At 42.2% G+C, this 24548-nt stretch overlaps 2 protein-coding genes across 5 annotated transcripts in view; both read right to left on the reverse strand.

The window, feature by feature from the left end:
* The window catches only part of OSGEPL1 (O-sialoglycoprotein endopeptidase like 1), a 23267-nt gene extending 6757 nt beyond the window's left edge, over window positions 1-16510 (reverse strand). The window contains exons 1-9 of one of the 4 annotated variants that reach the window (XM_019523092.1): window positions 16199-16510; window positions 14604-14679; window positions 14162-14248; window positions 12429-12679; window positions 7211-7595; window positions 5370-5574; window positions 5135-5283; window positions 748-878; window positions 493-564 (exon numbers count right to left, since the gene is read on the reverse strand). In XM_019523092.1, coding sequence (XP_019378637.1) covers window positions 493-564; window positions 748-878; window positions 5135-5283; window positions 5370-5574; window positions 7211-7595; window positions 12429-12679; window positions 14162-14176 — 1208 coding nt within the window. In that variant the 5' untranslated portion in view covers window positions 14177-14248; window positions 14604-14679; window positions 16199-16510. Of the gene's footprint in view, window positions 1-492; window positions 565-747; window positions 879-5134; window positions 5284-5369; window positions 5575-7210; window positions 7599-12428; window positions 12680-14161; window positions 14249-14603; window positions 15181-16198 lie in introns of those variants that run through there. The other 3 variants (XM_019523089.1, XM_019523091.1, XM_019523090.1) reach the window with 3 other exon arrangements.
* Window positions 16511-16991: 481 nt separating this feature from the next.
* ORMDL1 (ORMDL sphingolipid biosynthesis regulator 1) lies at window positions 16992-24401 on the reverse strand. Its single transcript, XM_019523093.1, has 4 exons — window positions 24100-24401; window positions 23817-23997; window positions 21261-21412; window positions 16992-19078 (listed from the first exon to the last, which is right to left on the reverse strand). The coding sequence occupies exons 2-4, from the start codon at window positions 23988-23990 to the stop codon at window positions 18943-18945; spliced, it is 462 nt and encodes a 153-aa protein (XP_019378638.1). The 5' UTR covers window positions 23991-23997; window positions 24100-24401; the 3' UTR covers window positions 16992-18942.
* Between the last annotated feature and the right edge of the window lie 147 nt (window positions 24402-24548).

Raw genomic sequence — 24548 nt, forward strand, 5'->3', positions numbered from 1 at the left:
CCATTCTGGCCCCCCCCCCATCCCTGGGGCTCCCCCCTGCCCCTCAACCCTGGGGTTCCTCCCTGCTACTGGGGGGTTACCCATGCTCCCCCCCTGCCCTCCTCGCACACTTTTGGCTGCCAGCACTGTCCTGGGGGAGCAGGCAGGGAAAGGGGAATCCCCCCTATCCCACCTCTGCTACACTGCTGCTAGCTTGCTGCTCTTCTCCAGGCTGAGCCTAGCCCAGAAAGCAGTGGTAGTGGCACGGGCTGGGCAGTGGGGTTCCCCTTCCCTGCCTGCTCCCCTGGGACAATGCCTGCAACTTAAAGTAAGGGAGGGGGGGCAAGCAGGGAGCTGGAGTGCTGGGGAGAGCAGACCCATTCTAGCGGGACAGATACAAATGTCTGCAAAGTACTAGAGGCACTTTTATTGTCATGTTGCCACATCAAGTAATGTAAAATTAAGGGCAATGTGAAGAAGTGGAATAATAGATTAGTAGGAATTGCCACTTACTTTCCTTCATAGCGGAAGCTCTCTATGTTGTGTAAAACACCCAATCCTGCACGTAGCCTTTCAACACCATTCCTAAAAAGAGAATATTCATGTAAAAAGCACAAAGTTTTTCAAGTGCAAATGTGCTGTTTGTCTGTCTGTGACACACATATGGTTTAATCACAATAATAAGTTCTTATATTTGATGTTTTAAATTGATGTTGATTGTAGTTTTATAAAACACTTAAAAACGTACAGAAAACAGTCCTTGCTTACCATGCAATCATAACACCATTGTCAGTGCAAAGTCTGGGAGGAGGGCACAACAAAGCAAAATCAGTTGCATCTGTTACACTTTGCAGAGCTCTTCGGATATATTGGTTACTTGCAACTCCTCCTGACACAACCTGACATCAGTTTGGAAAGAGAAAAAAACAAGTCACACTAAGACTGAACAAAAATTAGGGACCACTTATATGGTTAAAGAAAAAAACCTGATGATAGTACTATTAGAGATAAGTTTTGGACACTAAAACCTATTACAAGAGAAATTTGCATAAGTAACCTAAAGAAAAACTCACCAAAGAAATTAGCAAAGAAATATGACAGTTGTCAAATTAAAGCATAGTATAAATAGGACAGTTGTCAAATATATTGGGTATGACTCTGTGGAATCTGATGGTCTGTGGTCAGAGTAGATCATCACCTCAGTCTCTTTTGGCTTTAAAAATCTATGAAACTATTACTCTCCTTTATTAAGTCAGAATAAAAGCAATAGGCTAAGTTGCTGAAGTGCAAATGTAACCTAACAATTAAACAAACTGTCGGTTGTTACCATTGTAACCAAGCTATTGGTTATAAAATGTTAATCATGAAAAACATGGAATCACTATCGACTATATTAGAAGTTAGATTTAATATCCATCTATGACAGATGATTTGAGAATAGATTAGATCAGCGTTTCTCAACCCATGGGTCGCAAGAATATTGCAAAGGGGTGCAAGCGTCAGAAAAACGAATGAAAGCATGGGTTTCCCCTTGCAGGCTGGAAGCATTCCAGCCTGCAAGCAGCTGCTTGGGGCATGGCCAGCATGCAGCCAGGCATGGTCATAGGAGCAGCCCCAGCAGCTGGATGAAGGTAAGCATATGGGGAGTGGGGGCTAGAGGGCCAGGGTTTGGGGACTGTTGGGGTGAGGCAGGGCAGGGCACGGCAATGTGTGCATGTGTGGAGGGGATGGGTGTGGAGGGGGGGCAGTGTGTGTGCCCTGCTGGCACTGGGAAAAGGTGGCCTGGGGGCTCGGTGCCAAGGCTGCAGCAAGGCAGGGGGGTGGGGCACTATGAGTCAGACACCAGCAGGGCCAGGGGGGTGTGGGCTGAGAAAAGTGATTGTTTGTGGCAAATGGGTCCCAGTATGAAAAAGGTTGAGAACCACTGGATTAGATGACACCCCACTACCCCTTCCAATAATAACTACACTTTACTATTTGCATTAGGTAGTCCACAGAACTCTCAGTCAGGAAGGTGCTCCACTGTGTTGGGAATTTATTAAAAAGCTTTCCACTTCTTGTAAAAATAATTTAAAATGTTAGCTGTTAAGAATAACTTTCTTGCTGTATTATGAGGCAAAGACACTTTTTAGAAAATAAGTAGCATTCACATAACTCTAGCACCACAGACAAAGTCACTTTACAAGCTTCCCCTTTTAATCATATACATCATTGCAAACTGCTTTCTGGTACTACTATTTACTTATCGTTTTAAAAGAAGTGATGGAAATTATTGGATCTTGCGTATAATAATTTTTATGCTTGCTTTTAAAAAGTTCACTTCCAACTAAATACATAAAACCCAGGAATAGTAAATAGCCCCTAAGGTTCTACTACAGCTAGGATTTTCTGCAGTTCAAAAAGCTTCAAGTTTGAAATCTTTACGAAAACAATAACAATGTATGCGCAAAAAAATTCCTCTAAAAGATTCCTATCTTCAGTCAGCATGACTTAATATATTAAGATGAGCTCAGTTAAATTGAATAGTAAGAAAATATGAACCCAGTTAAAATTATAGCAGTTAAGTCATAAACTGCAATATTATCACATGTTCACAAAAATCTTTAAAACATTTTATGTATTTCATGAAGCTGTTAAAATAGCACATCACAGAGGCATCAGCAGTGTGATAATTAGAATACTTGTGTTTTACGTTATTAGCACCAGGATGGGAAGATTTTTAAATCTAAATTAAAGTGACAATGTATAGTCTGCAGCCATACCACCTTAGTCCACTACACTCAGTAATATTTCATTAATTTAATAGAGTTGGAATTAAGTCAAAACTGGGATGGCAAAACTAAATGAAAAAGCAAGGTACTTCAGAAAATAATGGCAGTAATTCAGTATGTGTTGACTCTTCCCTCAATACAATGCAAAAAATGTTCTTCTTGCAATTTCAGTTGGGTTTATAATTCACTTTCTTCCTAAACTATTGTTTAGTTTTACTCTGCTGAGATACTGCTAGGTTGCTGCAAGCAACATTTTTTGGATGAACTATGAAACCATGATCCAGACTATTTTTTGTTATTTGCAGTTGAATGGTAATTTACACAACTAGGTATTAATCCTGGCATCCTGTCCAAATATAAACGTTGTTAATTGCTGAATTTAAATAAGTGATGTATTTTCCCTGAGGTGTCTGTGTTTCAGTGGAGTTGATTAGGAACAGGCATTGCATTTGCCCACAGAAAACCTGTGCCTGTGTTTGTCCCAGAACAGAAATACCCAAGAATTGGTATGTGTAGGCCTCACTGGAGTAATGAATAAAATAAGCACTGATCAATGCATATGCAACTCATATAAAGGCTTTGCTTAGAGTTAATCAAAGTCAAATGCTGACCTCACACCACTAGTTGCCTGTGAGAGTAAGCCTGACAGCTCAGACACACTTTGCGATATCCTCAGTCCCTAGGATAAACTGTTAATACTTCTTATCCTGTGAACCGTTTTAGGATTTAACCCAGGACAATGGCCAGACACATCTGGAAAAGTACACTGTGTCTTGGGATAAAATAGTTTATTCTGGGACAACTGTGACATCTCTTTGTAGTCTCTACAGTTTACATATCAGTCTGACAGTTTCATTCACTAAAAATGTTAAAGTTCTGGCTAGAACCCACCCCCTAATATAGCTAAATATATTGAAAAATTATATAAATACAGTAGAACCTGAATCGTTCCTATTTTTCACACCCAGTTTGCTCTGAATGTTGCCAAATTCAGAATAAGCCACTCAGATATATTCTGTGGCTTTACTGCAAAGGACACAGCTTCCTCCATCAGCTGCAGCTCACCAACAATCCTGCAGAGCTGAAAAAAGAAGCCATATCCTTTGAAATAAAAGCTGCAGCCCCATGCAGTTGTTTTGTTGCAATTCTATATACCCCCAGCAAACCCTCAGCTGGGTTAGGAATCTAACCCTGCAAAGTATCTAGGTTCTACTGTATAAATGATGAAGAACAAAAGTTAAGATTTGGATACAATCCTAAAACTACTTTCCTTAACAATACACAGCTGCACACTTCTCTAGAAAGCTGCATGCCTTATTTATTTCAGTGACTGCTTGTTCAACTGAGGATACAGACACACAACCTTACTGTGGTTACCCACTCTAGCAAAGTTATCCTTCAGCACATGAAGAATAACTACGCATCAGTGTAAGTTACACCACTACATGCTAGCCACTCTATTCTTAGCATCTGACATAGTATGTTGTTGCCCATGAAAGTCCATGCCTCTCTGAACAAGTTAGTCCCTAGCCACATGCCCTTCCCTCTACCTGACTTCAGACTAACATGGCTAACCTGTCTGCTCATGGAAGGCACCATCCTCAACTGAACAAAATGGACTTTAGTCAACTTACACAAGAAACTTGCTCAGGTATGCTCAGAAGGAGATTTTATAGCAGCTGACAAAGTAAGTTGTTCCTTATGAAAGCTTGCCTCACTGAACCAATAAGTCTCCAGGTGCCACCCTGTCTTACCTTCTACCTTGGTATATAGATTGTGAGAGCCTGCTTCTTTAATCAACTCCATTTCTGGGTTGTTTGCTCAGTAAGAATCAGCTCCCCATCACCTAATGGCCAGGTGCTGCAGGCAACACACTTTGGAGAGCTGTTTCCTACTACAAAATAGATTCTGGAGTACAGGAGACACTTGCCATTTATGGGGGATATGTTCTCGTATCCCCTGAGAATGGTAAAACCTGCGAATAAGACACTGCATTCATGAACACCCCCTGGGAGACTGGGGGGAGGGGAGGGGCGGAGCCACGGCTGTGCTGGCGGCAGCGGGAGTGCAGCAGCAAGCGCAGAGCTCCCGAGGAGCTCCTTTAAGCGTATTAAGATACACAGGTTCGGCATTTGCGAATATTTGAAACCGTGAATGCCAAACCTGCGAATAGCGAGGGTGTCCTGTATATTACTGCGCAGTAATTGTATTGTGTGTCTTTACCCTAAATATGCAATATGCATTTATTTTAATGTGGGACCAGTATTGGTACCTCTGGATATGTTAAGGAGGGTGCTGTGACATTATTTTCACAGACTTACATTTATACAAATACATAGCGGAACATAACAGTTGACAAATGGAGTAAGATTATATATGCTTACCAAAGTCGCATTTGTTGGTAATAAGATACCACTTTTTATGCAGAAGAGAATGGCTCGGTGCGTTTTTCTGGCAATATGAAGGGCAACTGCATGCTGTACTGCAGCAGCAATGTCTGCAGCACTTGATAGGAGCTGTCCCTCTTGAAGACCTGTAAAAATTATGACCACATGGATTTTCCCAAGTGTAACTGACCCTCAGGCGCGTTATCTATACAGGTTTTATTTGGAAAGGTACCTTCTTCCATTTCTTTTTGCATAATCAGTTTTGTGACATTGGTTTGAAGTCCAGAAAAGGAAAAATTGCAGTTGACATGATGTTTCATGAGAGGTTTGAGGTTATAATTCAGCCGGTTTCCCTTTTGAGCTAAATACTCTATAGCTTTCCCACCGGTTATGCTGCAGCAGTCTAGGTGCTTTGTTAGAGACAGTCTTCTTGCTACCTACAAAAAAAGATATGTGGAAGAATGTACTGATACTATACAACAGTCTCAAAATGAAGAGATGGAGAGAAAATCAAAGCAACATATATCCCCAGTGAAACTACCCTACTTTACTCTGTAAGATGCAATTATGAATCAGGTGGAATGAGGAAAAACTAATGATAGATGTTGACACTGAGAGGACAGATTGCAAACTCTATGAGAAATGAGAGGAATCTAAATCTTGTAGTGTTGAAAATGGACTGCTGCAGGTAACTTACACTTCCCCTCCCCGCCTCCCCCAACAGAAATAGAAGAAACCTTAAGATTTTTCTTAACTGGGTATAAAATAGTTTTAAAAATTTGTTTTGGCTGAAAAAAAAATATCTGCAAATATGTTGCAGGGCCTGAGAATATGAAACTGAAACCGGTGGTCTACTTTTACTGTCCAGATTAAATGACCAATAAATACAACTTAATGGTGTAAAACAAACTGGTCTTTTTAGAAACTTTCTTAGTTGCAATTAAAAACACAAGTAAGTATATATAAAACAAATATATGACATTTAAATAATCACTTCTAAATATTCTTGTATTATTCTGACTCATTTGTATTGTATACTTAAGACAGGCTGACCATCCAGGTTTTAATTACTAATCATAGAATTATATCATTATAATCATAGAATCATAGAAAATTAGGTTTTGAAGGGACCTCAGGAAGTCAGAGTCCAACCTCCTGCTCAAAGCAGGACCATCCCCAACTAGATCATCCCAGCCAGGGCTCTGTTGAGCTGGGCCTTAAAACCCTCCAAGGATGGTGATTCCACCACCTCTCTAGGTAAGCTGTTCCAGTGCTTCACCACCCTCCTAGTGAGAAAGATTGTCCTAATATACAACCTAAATTTCCCTTGCTGCAACTTGAGACCATTGCTCCTTGCTGTTATCTGCCACCACCGATAACAGTCTAGCTCCAACTTCTTTGGAACCCCTTTCAGGGAGCTGAAGGCTGCTATCAAATCCTCGCCTCAGTCTTTTCTTCTGTAGAGTGAATAAGCTTAGTTCCCTCAACGTCTCCTTGGAAGTCATGTGCCAGGCCTGACCCCGCTGCCCTCTGCTGGACTCTCCACATTCCTTCGGGGGGGTGGGGGTGGGGGGGCACCTGGCCCCTAAAAATCCATATTCAAATTTGACAGAGAAAAGTTCAGTTTATATTGTATTATTTTTCTTACAGACCTTTCCCTCACAGACATACTGACTAACCTGTTCCAGCCTATGCAGTCACAATCAGATCCCTCCTTTAATAATGCCTATTTTATAAGCAAGTAATAGTTAAATAAATTACAATAAAATAATTTAAGGTAGCATCTGATGATCTTAACAAAAATGTGTTACTAATAATACAGAAATTAAGACCAATATTCACAGGTGACTAACCTTATCTTGTTACTAGAGTACACTATTTATTTTATTCAGAAAGAATAAGTTACTTTAAAACTTAAGGAAATTCTTACTCAAGACCATTCCAGAATTATCATTTCCTAAAGAAAATAGTTATACCTACGCTAAAATAGAAAACAGAGAAATTATGATGCAAATAATACAACAATCACTAATATTTTGAATAAGACACTTAAGGGAATCCATATGGAATTACCTTGTCAAGCATGTCACCTGGTGCTATATCCAGTGACTGTCCGAGCAGAAGGAAATCTGAAACTCCTTGTGCTACTGCCAGGATACAGTGACCTCCAGAGATTAAAAGAACTAAGAAAGGAAATTCCACTTGATTTGTCAGCCTAACTGTAAGTGCATGTGCCTCCATATGATGGATGGGGATAAAAGGCTTCTTATATTGTTTCACCAATCTTAAACTATATTCTAATCCCACTCCAAGGCTTAAAGGAAGTCCAGGTTTTACTGTAGTTGCAATTGCAGAGAGATCATTCGGAGAGATTCCGCTGGTATCAAGTGCTTCTTTTACGATTTTTTCTATATTTTCTTTGTGAAGCTGTTGTGCCACTGGGGGAACTATTCCGCCACTTCTATTAAGCAAAGGAGAGTTATGACATGTTCATATATTGTGAAGGAATCATAGAACTGACAGAAAAGATCTTTAAACTTTGCTAGAACTGACTGTTCCCTGTTGTTTTGTCTGCTCCTACTTAAAATTACCCATAGTGAGGAGCTCCTTATTTGCACTGGGAGACAAAAACATCCTGTTATTCTTTGGTTAATGTCCCATTTGAGTTTGGGCTGTATCATGCCAATTAACAGGACTTAGTACTCTGAATCAACAACTCCTTTCTGTCAAATCAGTAACTCAACAGCTAATTACCATTTTCTAGTGTACATACATTCTTCAGAATTTCTCCAACTTTGATAAATCAGGTTATATTTTAATAAGGCCAAAGAAACTGCTGCTGGATAGAACAAGAAGGAAGCTCTGTGAGTTCATGATGTTTCTATTCGTACTATTTGCTAACATCAGAGTAGGAAAAAAACACAGTCCACAGTATGCAAATAAAAAGCTTTATGTGTACGAAGTACTCATTTCATCAAGTGCTCTCTATCAGCCCCTCTACCTGTTACACTTAAGGCGTGATTAACCAGCTTAATCATGCCTTAAGTTGTGACCTAGGTACATGTTTAACCAACTAATAGTATGATCAAACAAGCAATAAGCTACAAAGTTATTCCACAAAAAATGAGCAATAAACTTTGTAGCTTGTTCTAATCACACCATTAATTGAACATGTAGCTAAGTGTTCCCCTGTGGTTGGGAGCCCCATCAATCAAGGGACTCCCAACCAAGGCTCACAATGCTGGCAGTGTCGTCAGCTGTAGGCCTTGCAGGAGAGACAAAGCTGCTGCCTCTATGAGCTTTGTGAGTTGCAGGGCTCACAACAGTGGCAGCATTCCCTGTGTTGCCCCTGCTGCAAGCCAACGTGGGCTATGGGGCTTGCACCAGGGAGAACACTGCTTCTGCTGTGAGCTTCATGTCCTGCTGCGAGCTTGCAGCAGAGGCAGTGGGGAAAATGCTGCCACCACTGTGAACCTCTTGAAGTGTGGAGCCTGCAGCAGTGGCAGTGTTTCCTTTGCTGTCCCCACTGTGAGCCTTGCAGCTGACATGGGCTATGGGGCTCACAGAGAGAATGCTGCCACTGTTGTGAGCCTCCTGAGGTGCAGGGCTTGCAATGGTGGAAGTGTACTCTGCGCTACACCTGCTGCAAACCCTGCAGTAACTGTGGGCTCTGGGGCTCACAGCAGGGGCAGTGCAGGGAATGCTGCTGCCACTGAGAGCCCCACACTTTATGAGTGGCAGCCAGCATTCTCCCCACTGTACCTGCTGTGAGCCAGGCAGCCCCCGCTGCAACCCCTGTAGCTGACAAGGCTCACAGCAGGGGCAGCGTTCCCAGCACTGCCCCAGTTGTGAGCCCTACAGCCCATGGTGGCTGCAGTGCTCACAGCAGGGGCAGTTCAGGGAATACCGCTCCAACTGCAAGCTCTGCCGGGCCCCAAGAGCTGCAGGGCTCGTAACTGAGGGAGCTAGTGCAGGGGGAATCACCAGTGATACAGTGCAATGGGATTTAATTCATGATCCCACAATCACATCTCCTGCCACACACGTGTAGCATGGCAGGTACAACTGTGTAAATCAGTGGTGTAGGTTGTAGCTGTGTTGGTCTAAGGACATAGGCAGACAAGGTTCTTTAGATGAATCTGATATCTTTTTTTAGATCAATTTAAATAGTTGGAAAAAAAAATTTAGCAAGCTTTCAGGTTTAAAAACTCTTCGTCAAGCTGAGGAAGCCTAACTGCAGTTGGTGTGTCCTCTTCCTGGATGGAATGAATATTAAAGAAGCCAGAGTCTGGGCTGGTATTCATGCAACAGAGGCAGTCAGTGAAGATGTAGAGGACCCTAACTGATGAAACATCAGGTTTCGTCGAATCAATCCTAAAACCTCTTGTCACCCGAAGACCAAGTTTTGTCCAAGAAACTACAGACTTTCTACAAAACCTTAAAAAAACAGACCACCTTCCCAGCAACACCCTCCTAGCCACCATGGATGTTACCAGCTTCTTTACCAACATCCCACACCAGGATGGCATCCAAGCCTGCCTTACATATCTACAAGAGCAAGATTACAACTTAGAGTATAGACCCAAAGATATTACTGACCTTATACACTTCATCCTCACACACAACAATTTCACTTCATAGTAGTTTCATACTAGCTAGGGTCAGAAGGGACCTGAACAGATCATCTAGCCTGACCCCCTGCCACAGGCAGGAATGAATGCTGGGTTCACAAGACCCCAGACAGGTGATCATCCAACCTCCTCTTGAATTTGCCCAAGGTAGGGGTGAGGACCACTTCCCTGGGAAGTTGGTTCCAGATTTTGGCCACCCTAACTGTAAAAAATTGTTTTCTGATCTCCAACCTAAACCTGTTCTCCATCAGCTTATTATCATTGTTCCTTGTCACCCCAGGTGGTGCTGGGGAGAAAAGGGTTCTACCTATTTTCTATTGATCTTCCCTGATGAGTTTGTAGGCAGCCACCAGGTCCCCCCTCAACCTCCTCTTGCCGAGGCTGAACAGGTTCAGGTCCCTCAGCCTCTCCTCATAGGTCCTGTCCTGCTGCCCTCTCACCAAGCAGGTGGCCCTCCTCTGAACCCTCTCCAGGCTGGCCACATCCCTTTTGAAGTGTGGCGCCAAGTACTGGACGCAGTACTCCAACTGCAGCCTGACCAAAGTCGCATAGAGGGGGAGTATCACCTCTCTGGATTGGCTTGAGATGCACCTTTGGATGCATGACAAGGTATGGCTGGCCTTGCTGGCTGCAGTCTGGCATTGGTGGCTTATATTCATCTTGGAGTCAATAATGACTCCAAGATCCCGTTCTGCCTCTGTGCTTTCAAGAGGGGAACTCCCCAGCCTTTATGTCTACTGTGGATTCCTTCTCCAAAGGTGCAGCACCCTGCATTTATCTACGTTGAATCTCATCCTATTCTCATCTGCCCACTTTTGTAGTCTGTCTAAATCTATTTGCAGCCTCTCTCTCCCTTCAAGTGTGCCCACCTCACCCCACATCTTAGTGTTATCAGCAAACTAGGACAGCGTGCTTTCCACCCCCTCATCCAAGTCACTGATGATACTTTTACCCGGATAGTTTTAATAACCAACACTTCCTCCAGACCATAGATATGGCTATGGGCACCAAAATGGCCCCACAGTATGCCGACCTTTTTATGAACCACCTGGAAAAAGAATTCTTCAAAGACTGAACCATCAAACCCTTGCTATACTTAAGATATAGCGATGACATCTTCATCATTTGGGCTGAAAACCTGCAATCTCTGATTGAGTTCCATCAGAAATTCAACAATTATCACCCTTCCACCTGACTATCTCTTGAATACTCCAGCATCAACATCTCCTTTTTAGACATGACGATTAGTGTCCAGAATGGTAGAATACAGACCACATTATACGAGAAACCCACAGACCAACATACATATCTGCACAGAACCAGCAATCACCCTAAACACACCCAAGAAAACTGTGATATACAGCCAGGCCCTCAGATACCACTGGGATTGCCACCTCACTAATCTTAAAAAGGCTTTCAGTCAACAAGGACACTCCTCCAAGAGAGATAGATTGCACGTTTGAAAGAGCCACCTGGACACTACGTGATGAATTGCTGCACTACAGAAGAAAAACCCCCAAGAATCACACACCGCTGGTTATGACATATCACCCCACCCTCGATCCCATACAGAAAATCCTCAAACAACTGCAACCAATACTAGAAGGAGACCTTATTCTTAAAGAGATCTTCCTAGAACCACCCATCCTAGCCTTCAAACAAGTACTGAACCTCGCTAACCTCAACACCAGAAGTAAACTTCCTATGGCCCAGAACACATCAAATGGCTCCATGCCATGACAAGAAATGCAAAACCTGCCAACACATCTCTACCACCCCCACAATTACTACACCCCACAACAGAGCCATCAGCATTCCTGGATCTTGCAGCTACACCTCCAGAAATGTAATATATCTCATCCAATGCACCAAATGCCCTGATGGAAAATACGTAGGAGAGACCAAACAACACCTGCTCACCAGACTGAATGCACATTGGACATCTGTCAAAGACAAGAATACCCAATTACCTGTGGGTACACATTTCTCACAAGAAAACCACTCCCTCTACAATCTCTCAGTTCTAATCCTCAAAGAGAACTTACAAAACACTTCTCAGAGATGAGCCTATAAACTCCACTTCAGCCTCCTGGATACAAAAAATCATGGACTAAATATAGACATTGGATTTATGATACTTTATAACTTGCCTGACATCTGACTCCTCAGGTACCTCTCCACTTTTTACCGGCTACATTCATCCCCCTTTTCTCTCCCCCTGCCCCCAGTCTGTCTCTCACCCACTGACTCCTCAATTTACATCTTCACTGACTGCCTATCTTGCATGCATACCAGCCCAGCCTCTGCCGCCTTTACTATTTGTTCCATCTAGGAAGAACACACAACAACTGCAGAGGCTTCCTCAGCCTGATGAAGGGTTTTTAAATCTGAAAGCTTGCTAAGAAATTTTTTTCCAACTATTTAAGTTGGTCTAATAAAAGGTATCAGATTCACCCAAAGAACCTTGTCTGACTGTGTAAATCATGCATTAGATCCCACTGCACCTTTGCTTGCATGTGTAGAGGGGCCCTAACAGATATATGTAGTATTTTAAGAAGAGACATTCTGCCTACAATATGATAAATACAAACAACAAAATTAGTAGTATTTAATCACAATTACACTTAAAAAACAAAGCATGCATGGAAGTTTTTACCTACTTCAAATGGACTTCAACTTGAGAATGCAGAGCTTCTCCTAAAATGTTGCCACTATCATCCAGAACTGCAGCTCCTGTATCATCACAACTTGTTTCTATTCCCAGAACTAATTTACGAGCAGAATGGTTTGCAGACTGAGAGAAAAAACTTCTTAAACACACAGCTTGACCATGTCTAACTGATTTTGAAATGCCTCTGATTATGCTGTCCATGGCTAAAGTCTTCTGCACATAGACATGCCTAGAAAGGAGCTGTACAGAAACCATCCTCAGATTTTAGATTCTGTAAAAATCATTTATGCAAGTTAAGTCATATTAGTGACAAATGTCTTTAAAAGCACTGGCCAAATTGATTCAGATTACTCATTTGATTATATTCAAGTGAAATGACAATGTCCTAACAGCCAAATGAAATTCAAATATTAGTCATTCTTATTATACCCTGGTACTTATACCAACCTGTGCCCAACAGATACCCAAATATCTTTCTTCACATTAAGTAGAGGTTCTACCAGACATAACCGCAAGTTCTCATGATTCAATCTAGATCATGGGTGCTCAACCCCCACCCCTCAAGGCGATGGATCCTAAGGGGGTTGGGCAGCACAGAGCCTTGTGCCACCTCTGCCCAGCTAGGTTCAGGCCCTGGGGCCCCATGCCACCCCTCAGCCAGCATGGGGCTCTGGAGCCCAATCATTCAGACTGGCACTGTATCATTCATCTGGCCTTCAGGGCCAGACACGTGAGCATCGCTGATTTAATTCTCTTCCCACTGACCCACGTTTTGCAGTACTTCCATTTATACATTATTTACAGTGATAGTGTAACTCCTTGGGCAAATCAAACCATCTTTATTCCTCCAAACCTCATTTATGATGGCACATTTCCATTCTTCCTACTCTTACTAATCCAACCACCTAATGTATGTTTGCTTGAACTTTCTAAAGACATTTATTACTGAACTGAGAACAAACATGCCAAATTTCACCCTTAACTATTTGTTCTGCTAACTCTAAAAATGACCCATTTAAAGAACTCATAACAGCCTGACCTAAGATATGAGGAAAAATACTTGCATTTATTAAACTGTTCAAATGCTGTCCCCTCTTATTCTTTCTAAGCAAAAACATGTACTCTGGGAGCTCTTTAAATAAACTGTCTAAAACAAGTATGCAAACAATAATGATTTAATTTCTATGTTTTAGTTGCATTACAGGGCAAACAATTTGCATGGCAGGTTACAGTAACTGTCTATCCAAACATATTCCTTTGCGTGGGAGCTGAAATCAAATCTCCTCTTTCTATATGTCTAGACTAAGTTCACTGGGGAAGGAGACATTGCCACAATATTCTCAGCAATTTAAAAAATAGTTTATTTTCCTCACTTGTTTTAAAAATAGCTTATTTCAAAGCTAGAAACTAATGTGTTTTTTTCCCTTTTGGCTTCTTTGTGCATGAGTATCCATTCCTTAGGGAAGGGTTTTCAGAAATGCTTTTGTATTTTTCATTGCATGAAGAATTAAAATGACATAGGTCAAATTTTAGGTCAAACTAAATGAGGAATGTATCCTTAGGCTTCTGAAAAATCTTACCTTTAAAGCTTGGAAACTAACCTGAAAGTTATGTTTCATTCTTTTTTTTACCATTACAAACTACTGGGTTTCTTGTGGATTTCTTAATAAAAAAGGAAACATGCTTTCTTAACATTCAATGCATTTACAGAAGAGCTTTTACCTGCACCGAAAACATGTTTTACAATTGCTTCTGTTCACTGGTGGCAACTGCTAGCTATCCCACATAGATAAAATATTTTGTACCTTCCTGAAAGACAGACAAAACAAAATGTAAATCTTTCAAAACTCTGCAGTGCATGAGAAAGACAAATATGTGCCTGGTTACCTAAACTGTATGAGCGGTACCTTTATGGATTATATTCTTCAATTTTCCATTTTTTGGAAAGAAACAAATATGTCATAGTCATTTCCACTTCAAATAGTTTTCAAGCTTTCAGAAAGGTAGTTCTCCAGACAAAGGAGGATTAAATCATATTAGTAAAGCGATTATAATAAGGTAAACAAAGCTGAATACATGTTTGTGCTTTATTTAAAAGTCTCATCACAAACTACAATGAAATCATTTAACGTGCCTAATCTATTAAAATATATTCACAAATTACCATGCAGATGGTGCAAGGCTCCTGCTTCAAATGCAGCACTAAGATGCTGCTTATGGCACTTGCCTCCACTCTGCCCCTATAGCGAAGTAAGATGAGATGGGTGTTCCCACATATTAAAATAATAATTATTGCATATCTTCATGTGTAGATCTCTGGTTGCCATCTTGGTTTAGCAATACGAAACTTGAGAGCCAGCTCAAATGACTTGGCCAACATCACAGGACTCATGACAGAACCAGGGACAGCACCCAGATTTATCCAGGCAAAATGCCACGAAGTGGTTCTCAACCTTTTACGCTGAAGTCCCTCCTGGAAAACGCCAGCTCTTAGTTTTCACTTGTTTTTTGCCTGTGGAAAAATTAGAGCAGCTCTTTTGCTGCAAAGAACTCAGACAGAGCACAGCGTTTCTCACTCTGGACTCCTGGATGAAGTCTCTGGTTTATTTCGTAAATCCTGCCTGGGTGCTCGCATGCCTACTGCGCAGTAGGGGTGTACGAAGTGGGCCTTATTTGATTCGAATTTGGCCCAAATCAGGGACAGTGATTTGACTAGTTGATTCAGATCACCGTCCCTGATTTGATTCGGGCGAATCTGAAGATTCGATGCTGATTTGGAGAATCAGTGATTCGGACACAGACACAGCTTTAAAAGTTTTTTCTAAATACCTTGAGGTAGCAGGCATGGCTTGTGATCACTGCACTGCTAAGGCACATGAAGTGTCCCACAGAAGTGCAGGGGGGGCCCTCCATGTGCTCGGTGGTGAACCTGGAAGTGGACTGGAAGTACCGGTCCACTTCCAGGTGCGCTGGGGAGCGTGCTGGGGGGCCCTCCACGCCTCCCCAGCTCGGCAGTTGGCCACAGGGAGACCCCAGGTGCCCCCCCCAGACCCAGCAGGCACCAGTCACTAAACCAGGGCAGGGGTGCGGGGTGCCCCCCCATGTGCTCCCCGGCAGACCTGGAAGTGGACTGCAAGTGCTTCTGGTCCACTTCCGGGTCCACTGCTGAGCACACTGGGGAGTCCCCTGTGCTTCTGTGGGACACTATATGTACCCCAGCACTGCAGTGTTCACAAGCCCCTGCTATGGACAGGTACCGAGAAAAAACATTAAAACTGTCTCTATGTCCAAATCTCTCCGAATTGATTTGGAGAGTTCCAATTTGATTCGGACAGATTAAAGGGTCCTCTGATTCAAGTCGGAGATTTGGCCACCTAACTGGGCCAAATCTCTGCTGAAGCAAGTCAGGGTCCTAAGCTTCACACGGCCCTACTGTGCAGCACCCCACGAAGGAGCGCATGGCACCCAGAGCCGGGTCCCATCGGACCTGGGTGAGAACCACTGCCCCTCCCTGCCCAGAAAAGCTGTCATTCCCACTGGACACCTGGACTGGGAAACTCCCTGTAGGACAGAGGGGCAGAAAGAGGGAAAGAAAACAAGCCTTATGCGCATGTCCCCCCCGCCCCGCGGGCTCCCACCCGGGGACAGTGGCGGAGGGGAGAGAGGCCCCAGGCTCGCTTGTCACCGCTGCCAGGCGTGAGGACCTCCCCGCCGCCTTCCTCCTCTCCCAGGGCAGAGGTCTCCCCGCCCCCCCTTTACTTTTGGCTCGTGCCCGGCTCCACAAGGGTTAAACCTCCGGCTTGCGAGACGCCCGGGGACTCGCCACCAGACTAGGGCGCGATCACGTGACCGGGTCGCGTCACAGCGACGGGACGTGGAAGGCTGGCGCGCCCGCGCCATTTTCATTAAGGGAAAGTAGAAAAGCGGGAGAGTTGCAACAGCCATCCTTGCTAAGAGAGTGACCTCCCTTCCCCCGGGCTTTTATCTGCTGGGTGGAGACGTCTCTAGAGCCGTCACGTGCTGGGGGCGCATCAGAGACAGCCCCGGCGCTGGTTGGGCTGTGTGCGCAGCGGCTCCTGCCTTGCTTGTAGCTGGTCTCCCGGCTGCGGCGTGGAAAGAGCTGGGCCTGCACTGGAAGCTCCCCGGCAGGCGCTAGGACACGCGAGCAGCGAGCTGCGCCGTTTGCTCGGCTTGGGTTGTGCTGCGAGGCTAGTGTCCCCCTCACGCACACGCGCGCCCTCTGAAGCAACCTGCCCAGTACTTTATTCCTTGATGCCTCATGTAATAAATGGGTGTCACCACGGTGCACGTGGCTCGTACCCGGGTGTAAGCTCATGTGACAAACTGCTTGTTTACCTTAGGTGCCTGAGGGCCTGGGCTGGGCTGGGCTGGCTCCTGGGCTCGGACCTGCCATTTGGAGGAGGTGGGTAGATGAAGGGGTATTTGCATGCGTGCATTAACTGGCTGAAGGAAGCATGCCGCCTTACATGGGGCTGGGATGGATGAAAGTGCGTGCGTTTTGGACCGCAACCAAGAAAATTAATCCAAGCCATTTCACAGACCAGGTTTTTAATTCCGTAAAACACGTAAGCCACTGGAAAAAGAAAAATACCCTATTACAAATACGTCTTTCACAATTACTAAGAGGTTTTCCTGTCCAACTCTAGACAAGTTTCACATAGTGTTTCAAACACTAATTCTATGTTCCCCTCAGTCTATTTACAAGAGCATGCCACCAATTTGTGGTCTGAAGTGTCTTTTGGTGAAACAAAGTAACGTGTACAAAATTCAAGGTTGATTTCCAGCCTCCATCAATGTCACTTAAGTTAGTCTAAAACAATGATTTGCAAAAAGAAAACAAGTTTTCAGTGAGCTACAATAGCCTGCTGAAGCAAAATCTTTTTTTTAAAAGGGAACCAATTATCAGCTCCTGCATAATCATCTGCTTATAGACTGATCTGTTTCGAAGAGTCAAAACATTTCATGGGAGGAGAATACCTTATCGGCTGTAATGCTTCACTCCTTCTATTCACAAAGTAGCCAGAGGAACCCTCTTTTTAAATTAGCAAGAAAGATATAACAAATCAGTGGCTAAATGTGAGGGAATGTTGCTAGTCAACAGAGCACCAATGCAGGTTGGTTTTTCCTGCAGGTACATGTATGTAGCCCAGACTTAAGCCAGGGCCAGGCCACTGAAATAAACACCTTCCACAAGCTGCAGGAAAGCTCCTTATTCAAGCTAAACTGCTCAGCTGGATGTTGTTGTGCCTAACTTGTAGGATTGTTCTTCTAATTCCCCTCCCTACAGCCAAGAAAAAAAAAAAAAGTACTTGACCTTCACATAAATACACACCTCACTCTAGAATTAGAATCATCTAAAAGAGTAATGCCGTGTTATTTAGTAGTACAGTCACCCTTGCCATTCAATATTCCTATGTTCCTTGAACTTCTGGTTGAGACTGCAGAAATGCAAATGATAACTGCTTTCTTTTGCTTGGCCACATAACTAATAGACACAGGTTAGCTATTTTGAGGCTTGCGCTTGTAATTGGCAAGTTAAAGAAAGTTTCAGCTAGATACCCCAGCCACCTGTTTAAATTTCCAAACTGGAACCGCCACTCCGCAAGGAAAAATAAAACAAAGAGACTATTACAGACCTCCTAACCACTAGAGCATTACCTGTCAGTCAGCTATCAGAGTAAACTGCTCAAAGGGAAACATGGTGTGATTTTTTTTCCTCTCAGAAACTGAGTACTGTACTTAGTTTCTCAGAATAGAGCAGCCTTCTGGCAAGCAACAAGTAGCATGCAAAACAACAATGACCAGCTTCCTAAGTATCTGAAAAGTGGGTTAACAAGTTGATGTAGAAATCCCCTGAGTTGTCAGGTAAGACTGGAGAAAATTCTGTGAGAAAGGTCATATGAACAGATAATGCATGTATTATTAGGTCACAGCAGCTGCTGTAGTACCTATAGCTAGACAGAGAAATTCTTAAACTGGTAAAAAAAGTGTCATTTATGGTCCAAAAAGAATAAATGGCTTCTTTTACATAATTAAGAATTAAAGGACTCCAGTCCTTTACTAGAAGATTTACACATTCTTTTACTCTGTTTTCACTATAGTTGTTTGAATGATTTCTGAAACATTGCCCACTTCAGCTTATTCAAGTTATTCATACCCTCTTTTCAAACCATTTACATCAGAGAGACAGTGTCTTAGTGCTGATTAAAGTTTTAGAGCTGGGCCTGCCCAGTCCCTCACAGAAAATTTCTCATTAAAAGCAATAATTAACATTCACATTAAATATGTAGAGGCATCTTCTTATAAGTCTACTTGTCTTCCAAACAGAATCCAAAGAAGTAACAGTTAGACCTCAGGCATACAAGTGTCTCATTGTATGTTACTAGATAAACAGCACAGCAGACTGTCGTTTTCCTTCTCCTGAGAAAAATGAGTTGCCATGTCAGGTTTTGATCAGAATGCTTTGGTTCCATAATTCTGGCTTAATATTTGTTGATGCCAAAGATTCTAACGCCGTGCAGCTGGGGCAGTTTTGGGATAAGCACGCTCAGAAGAGAAGCGGTGTTGACAATGAAATGTGCTGGGTCGTATTTGGTGTAGAAGCTTGCCAGAAAATACCTGTAGAAAAAGACAGAGAGAGTCAACAAAAGTCTTTAAAAAAAGTGAAACATATTTTAAAGTAGTTTGAGTCACTAAGGGATTGAGGAAGGGTAATTATTAAAAAGTAGGAAGCTGAAACAGGACTTTTACTCCAGAATAATTTTTTTTTTTAAATACCTTCACCCAATTATGGCTCTAAGTATCTTCCTTTCAGAACCCATTTTTTGAGGCTTTGGGTCATAATTCTAAAAAGTAACTCAGCTAAAATCCACCACCCTCATCTTTTCCTCCTGAACTCTGGAGCTAAATTACAAGGTCAATTGGAGAGTCATCTTTTAAACTAAAAAGGTTGTTTAATATTTTAATGCAACTAAGGATAAAGTTATTTAAAGTTGCTTAACATGCTCAGTAATAAAGCATTTGAACTGTGGTACAACAACAAATGAAGTTGAATGCATCCATGAATAGAAAGGTCTTTAAAAACAAGCTGCCCACAAATTTTTTCATATTTCCACTGCAAATTTGCTTTTGTAATTTAGATGGATCACAACCAGTTCAACAGGAGAAGTTAGAAAACATGCCACAGATTCCAGCTTACTGCCAATTTTTCTATACTTTTACAAAGCCTGTAGTCTCCCTTACTTTTTTCATCTGCCACAAAGAGTAGTGCTGTAAAATTTCCCCTCTTGGATAGTTTTTTGGTTTTTTGTTTTTTTAATTTTATGATGTCTAAAATAGCATGTTGATATTTTTCTTACACTTTCAGAGTATAGGGCAGTGATTCAAAAATACTTTTTTCTTTTCAAGGAAAAGATGCTCACTTTTTAGTGAAAAAGTTGGGAAGCTTATTGCCTGAACTATTGCAACATCATGTTTTTGAGAGTTTCTACCAACTTATGCTTGTGAAACAGTCTTATAAAAAGTGATGCAATATAGGATTCTCTTCCCAAGCCTGCAGGCAAATACCTAAGTGTTACTGCTGGTAGAAGCTCTCTCAAACTGGTGAAGAAGCATAACAGATTATAAAGTCTTTCATTGTTACTTTTCAGAACCCTGTGGGTACAAATCAGGTCAACTGCTCTTGCCTAGAAGGCCTTGAAATAATTTGTTGGGGGGAGAGAAAATTGGAGAACAGACCCAAGAAGGTGCCAGGAAATGTATACTGCTAGAGACCGCCATCTATTGCGGTAGTTAGAAGCAACAGTGAAAGAATAGTATGGTGTTAGGATAGAGAAAAACTAGAAGAAAGTTTTCCTGTCTCAAAACAGAAGATCATTGGGAAGGTCATGATTTATCAACTGAATTATTATAGAGTCCATGAACACCTGAAAATACCGGCATATGCCAGCTTCTCAGCACTTGGGTAAAGACAGCAGTGTCTCTGGATGTTACCTGTGGCCACTCTTCTCATCTTACATTTCTGGCTGCTTGCTTGGAGTTTCCATATCCTAACTAGTCAGCATACAGAAGTTTTTCAAATACTGGTACAGGGCCTGATCCAGTAATTTGCTGAGCAAGCTTAGCTTCCACAGATGTCAATATGAGCTCTAAGCTTTTGAAATAATATTTAGCACCATGTAGGATTGGTCCCATAGTATTGACTGAATTTCCTTCCACTTGCTGATTTGTTATAGAGCTATAATTCTGTTAGCACAGGCTACGGTGTGCAAAAATTCTGTTTAACTGTGTATTTACCTAACTAGTGTAAATAGAAATAACACTATTCATAGAGTACAAAGCTGGTCTATAACACTATGGAGCTATTCAGTAGAAAATGTTAGCTATGAAATAAAGCAAGAAACACATTTTTAGTATTTACATGTGACTATGAAATCACAAGTACTGCAATCAGACTTACAGTAATGGGTGCGCTTGCTACTATATGAAGTTTAATTGTAAACTGCCCTAGTTAAAAGGGCCCAGCCCTGCAATTCCTTACCTTTATGCTTATTAGTAAGCATCTGCAAAACTGAGTCTCAGTCTCACAAATCCAGTTTGAAGATAAAAAGAACTGTAGACCAACTTAATCCCCCTTCAAATGCATTCCCCTTAAACTTTGTCAAAAGGAGACAAAATTAGTATGAAAAAAAATGTAAAGAATTACTAAATTTGTTCAACGCAGCTTTTTATCATCTAATATCTTAAATCCGACATTGAGTGCACACATAATAGAGAATGACTGTAATAGCTCAGAACTCACAGAATTATTGGAGAGATCGTGAAGAATTTTCTTGAGGATGTAAACTGTACTCCGTAGTCTAACTGCTCCCAGTGCGTTAGTAGCCTAGCTTTACCCTGGTCAGGTGTTTCAAAAGGAGTTCCTTTTACAGCATGCAAAAACACATACATTCCCTGGGAAAAAAAGACCAGAAAGAATAGTATTCTTATTTTTAACAGTGTTATAGATTACAAGGACAGTGTTAGGTTCTGTAAAAATACCAGTAAGGGAGTTCTTGCCTGGAACTAGAAACCTGAACAGACAAAGCATTGGGAGGGGTGAAAACAGAGAAAGGCAAAGACATGAAGTAACTTGCATAAAGTAATATAGTTGGTGCATGGCAAATCCAATTACAGAACCAAAATCTCCTAATTCCCAGTCTAGTGTCCTATCCACTAGATTGCACTACAAGGATTGCATGAAGAACAGAGTTTTAGAGGGGAAAATCCTACTAAGCTCAGGCCTGGCAATTTACATAAGTAAACAAACCTTACAAAATATTATTTATGTTCAGTAGTGAAGAATAAATGGACCTTGCTTTTTATATTCCCTTCATGTTTGAATAATGAAGAAATCATAACAGATTTTTATTTTCAGAAGCCTTCTTGACCCATTGCTGAATAAACACTTCATCGCTCACTTCCCAGTGATCTTCCACACACCATCTGTCTATCTCATCGCTGGTCATCCTCTGCTGCAATGACTCAATACCTTTACTTCTTTAATTACTTTTTCAAAGTCATCTCCATCTCAATACAAGACCTGAGCAAATATGTAAGTTTGCACATGCCTATTCTGGACAACAGAGGCCCAATTTTTTAAAATGCATGTCTAACATATGTGCCAGCCATTTTTTTGCTCAGAAGCGCTGCAGGAACTCTCTCAAAGGTTTTAGATTTCTACCTGTTAACAGTAATTAGTTTCTCATAATTCATATATTTATATACCGCTATAGGGGGAAGGAAAATAAAAAGCTTCCATAAAGGAGGCCTCAGCCAAGCAAGCCATTCCTACTTTTCTTCCAGCTTCTAAGAAAATATATAATCCTGGGTAACTAAAAATCATCTGTTAAATTTGGCTGCTAATTGTGATTATTACTTGCATCTAATTTTTATTAACTGAATTTCATTTCTGCCATGGTCAGGGAAAGTTCGTGATCTTCACTACCACTTTTTACCAACTTCAACATTAGCTGCGTTGCTTGTTTCTTCGCTAGAGCTCTCAGTACATCAGAGGCCAATTAAGAAGTAATTGCACAAATGGAAATGCCAGTGCTTTCTGCACACAGTCAAATCCTTCCAATGCTTGGCCCAGGAAATTCCATGCATGTGCTTGATAGATCCAGGAACAACATACATCTTCTCATCCCTTTTCTATCCAGCACAGTCATTTGGCTGCTGCTGGGCATTGCTGACAGTAGACACTTGTGATGAGTTAAGTGAGATGCTCTCACATTCCCTTGACTGCCAATATCCTCCAGTCATGGCCATGTTATTCCCAGAGAGATTGTGCCAAATGCAGTAAACTGAATAATTAGTTTTCACTCTATTTAGTAAGACAACAGCCCTTGAGAAAAAGTGATGTTAGACTAGATTTCTCTAGGATAGCATCCTTTCTTTTTGAGGTAGGGCAGATTTTACACAATCTTATTACCATTTTTTTAAAACCTCCAGTAACCCAGAAATGACGACTCAAATTATGATACACTGTCGTATTATGGCTCATTTGTCTAATCCTGATGTAATCCAAATTTTTACTCATACATACATATTTTAAGATTATCTTTACACTTACATAATCTTATGGAATGATTTGAGCAAGAACATAAAATTTTTAAGCCCTCAAACTTGCAAACATTTATGCAGATGAGTTATTTTATATACATCAATATTTCCACTCACTGAAGTGCTGGCCAAGTATTTGCAGGGTCTGGGTGAAAAAATTTAACTATGGTCGTGAACCAGAGTCCACTGAAATCAGTGGGTGTCTTTCAGTGAGATTCTTATTAGGCCTTGCATAGAGATAGCATACTTTAAAAAAAACAAAAACAAAACAAAACAAAAAAACAGGCAAGTTATGTTGTCCCAAAGTTTAAACATGAAGCAGAGAGCTTAACAAATGTTTCTATCCTAGGACTGTGCATCTAAAATACTGTAATTATATATCTTCTGTGGCCTCCAAGTGAATTCTTCAACTATATTAGCAGTTAATATCATTGGATTATACGTTGAGTATATTTACCTTGGTATAGGTTACCTCCCAGCAACGCTAGAATTCTGTTCAGATTTAACAGAATCCAGGGTAGATTGTAACATGCAGATTTAGCTTCCTAAACTCTCTGTTCATTTTAATTTAAAGAAAATCTTCACAGTAACCTATTGTGTCTCCCTTCATAAAGGCATAATACATGGGATTTTGAACAAGCTCATTGCAAAAGATGCTTTGGTTACCTTGACACCCGAGAGTCGTTTGAATTTTTTCCCCTTGCCCTTAAATAGCTGGCATTTCTAATGTCTGTTTACAAGTCAAAGCACTCACCAGATTGTGAATCACATTTGTTAAGGTCCATGCAACAGGAACGCTAAAGAAGGGAATGCTGAGCAAGACAATGTGAAGCATGGCAACTCCAAGCGTGTATGTCAGCCACATCCCTCGACTGTTCATCACCCTGGTGTTCGGATTTACCTCGCTGTGGGCAACTCCAACGTTCATTTTTACTGTATACAGTAAAAGGCCCGTCCTAACAATTACATATGAAAATTGAATTATTTGCCAGGAAAGGAAAAACATACACGGCTTAAGAAGAGCTAGTCTTACTTATCTCTCTCCCCCTCTTTGGCCTGCCTGCTTCTCCCTTTATCTTTCTCTCCTATTACTGGCAGGGTGCTGCTCCCCTGGCCTCCAAGCAGTGCAGCTTCACATTCAGAGCACGTTTGCTTAAGGATGCCACGTCGTCCAGGGCTGGCAACTAAACCCAGAGCCAGGGGGGCCCAGGGTGGTCCCAGCCGGTTCTCAGGCGACCCCGTTTCCAACCGGGGTCCAAGCTCCTTAAGCCCCAGAGCCCGGCTGTGAAAAGCCAGCGGTAGGACGGCCACAAAGCAGAGGCTCCCACAGCCTCCGGCTCCGCTCCGCTCCCCTAAGCAGCCCCCTCGGACTCCAGACGGGCCGAGCTCCAGCGCCCTCCGGCCCCAGGCCTCGCCGGGCCAGCGCGCCTGCGGCCAGCAAAGAAGCGAGGCCGTCCCACCGCGGGGCGCCCGCCCGCCCAGGCGG

The sequence above is a fragment of the Gavialis gangeticus genome, unplaced genomic scaffold, assembly GCF_001723915.1.
Source record: "Gavialis gangeticus isolate Ggan-Ray unplaced genomic scaffold, GavGan_comp1, whole genome shotgun sequence".
NCBI classification, from domain to species: domain Eukaryota; kingdom Metazoa; phylum Chordata; order Crocodylia; family Gavialidae; genus Gavialis; species Gavialis gangeticus.

What these genes read in the sequence shown, in the direction of transcription:
- ORMDL1 (XM_019523093.1), bottom strand. Translation starts at nt 23,990, where the DNA reads ATGAACGTTGGAGTTGCCCACAGCGAGGTAAATCCGAACACCAGGGTG. An exon ending in CAAATGTGATTCACAATCTG is followed by an intron (nt 21,413 to 23,816) that starts GTGAGTGCTTTG and finishes TTTTTTTCCCAG; the next exon opens with GGAATGTATGTGTTTTTGCA. An exon ending in ACGATCTCTCCAATAATTCT is followed by an intron (nt 19,079 to 21,260) that starts GTGAGTTCTGAG and finishes CTTTTTCTACAG; the next exon opens with GTATTTTCTGGCAAGCTTCT.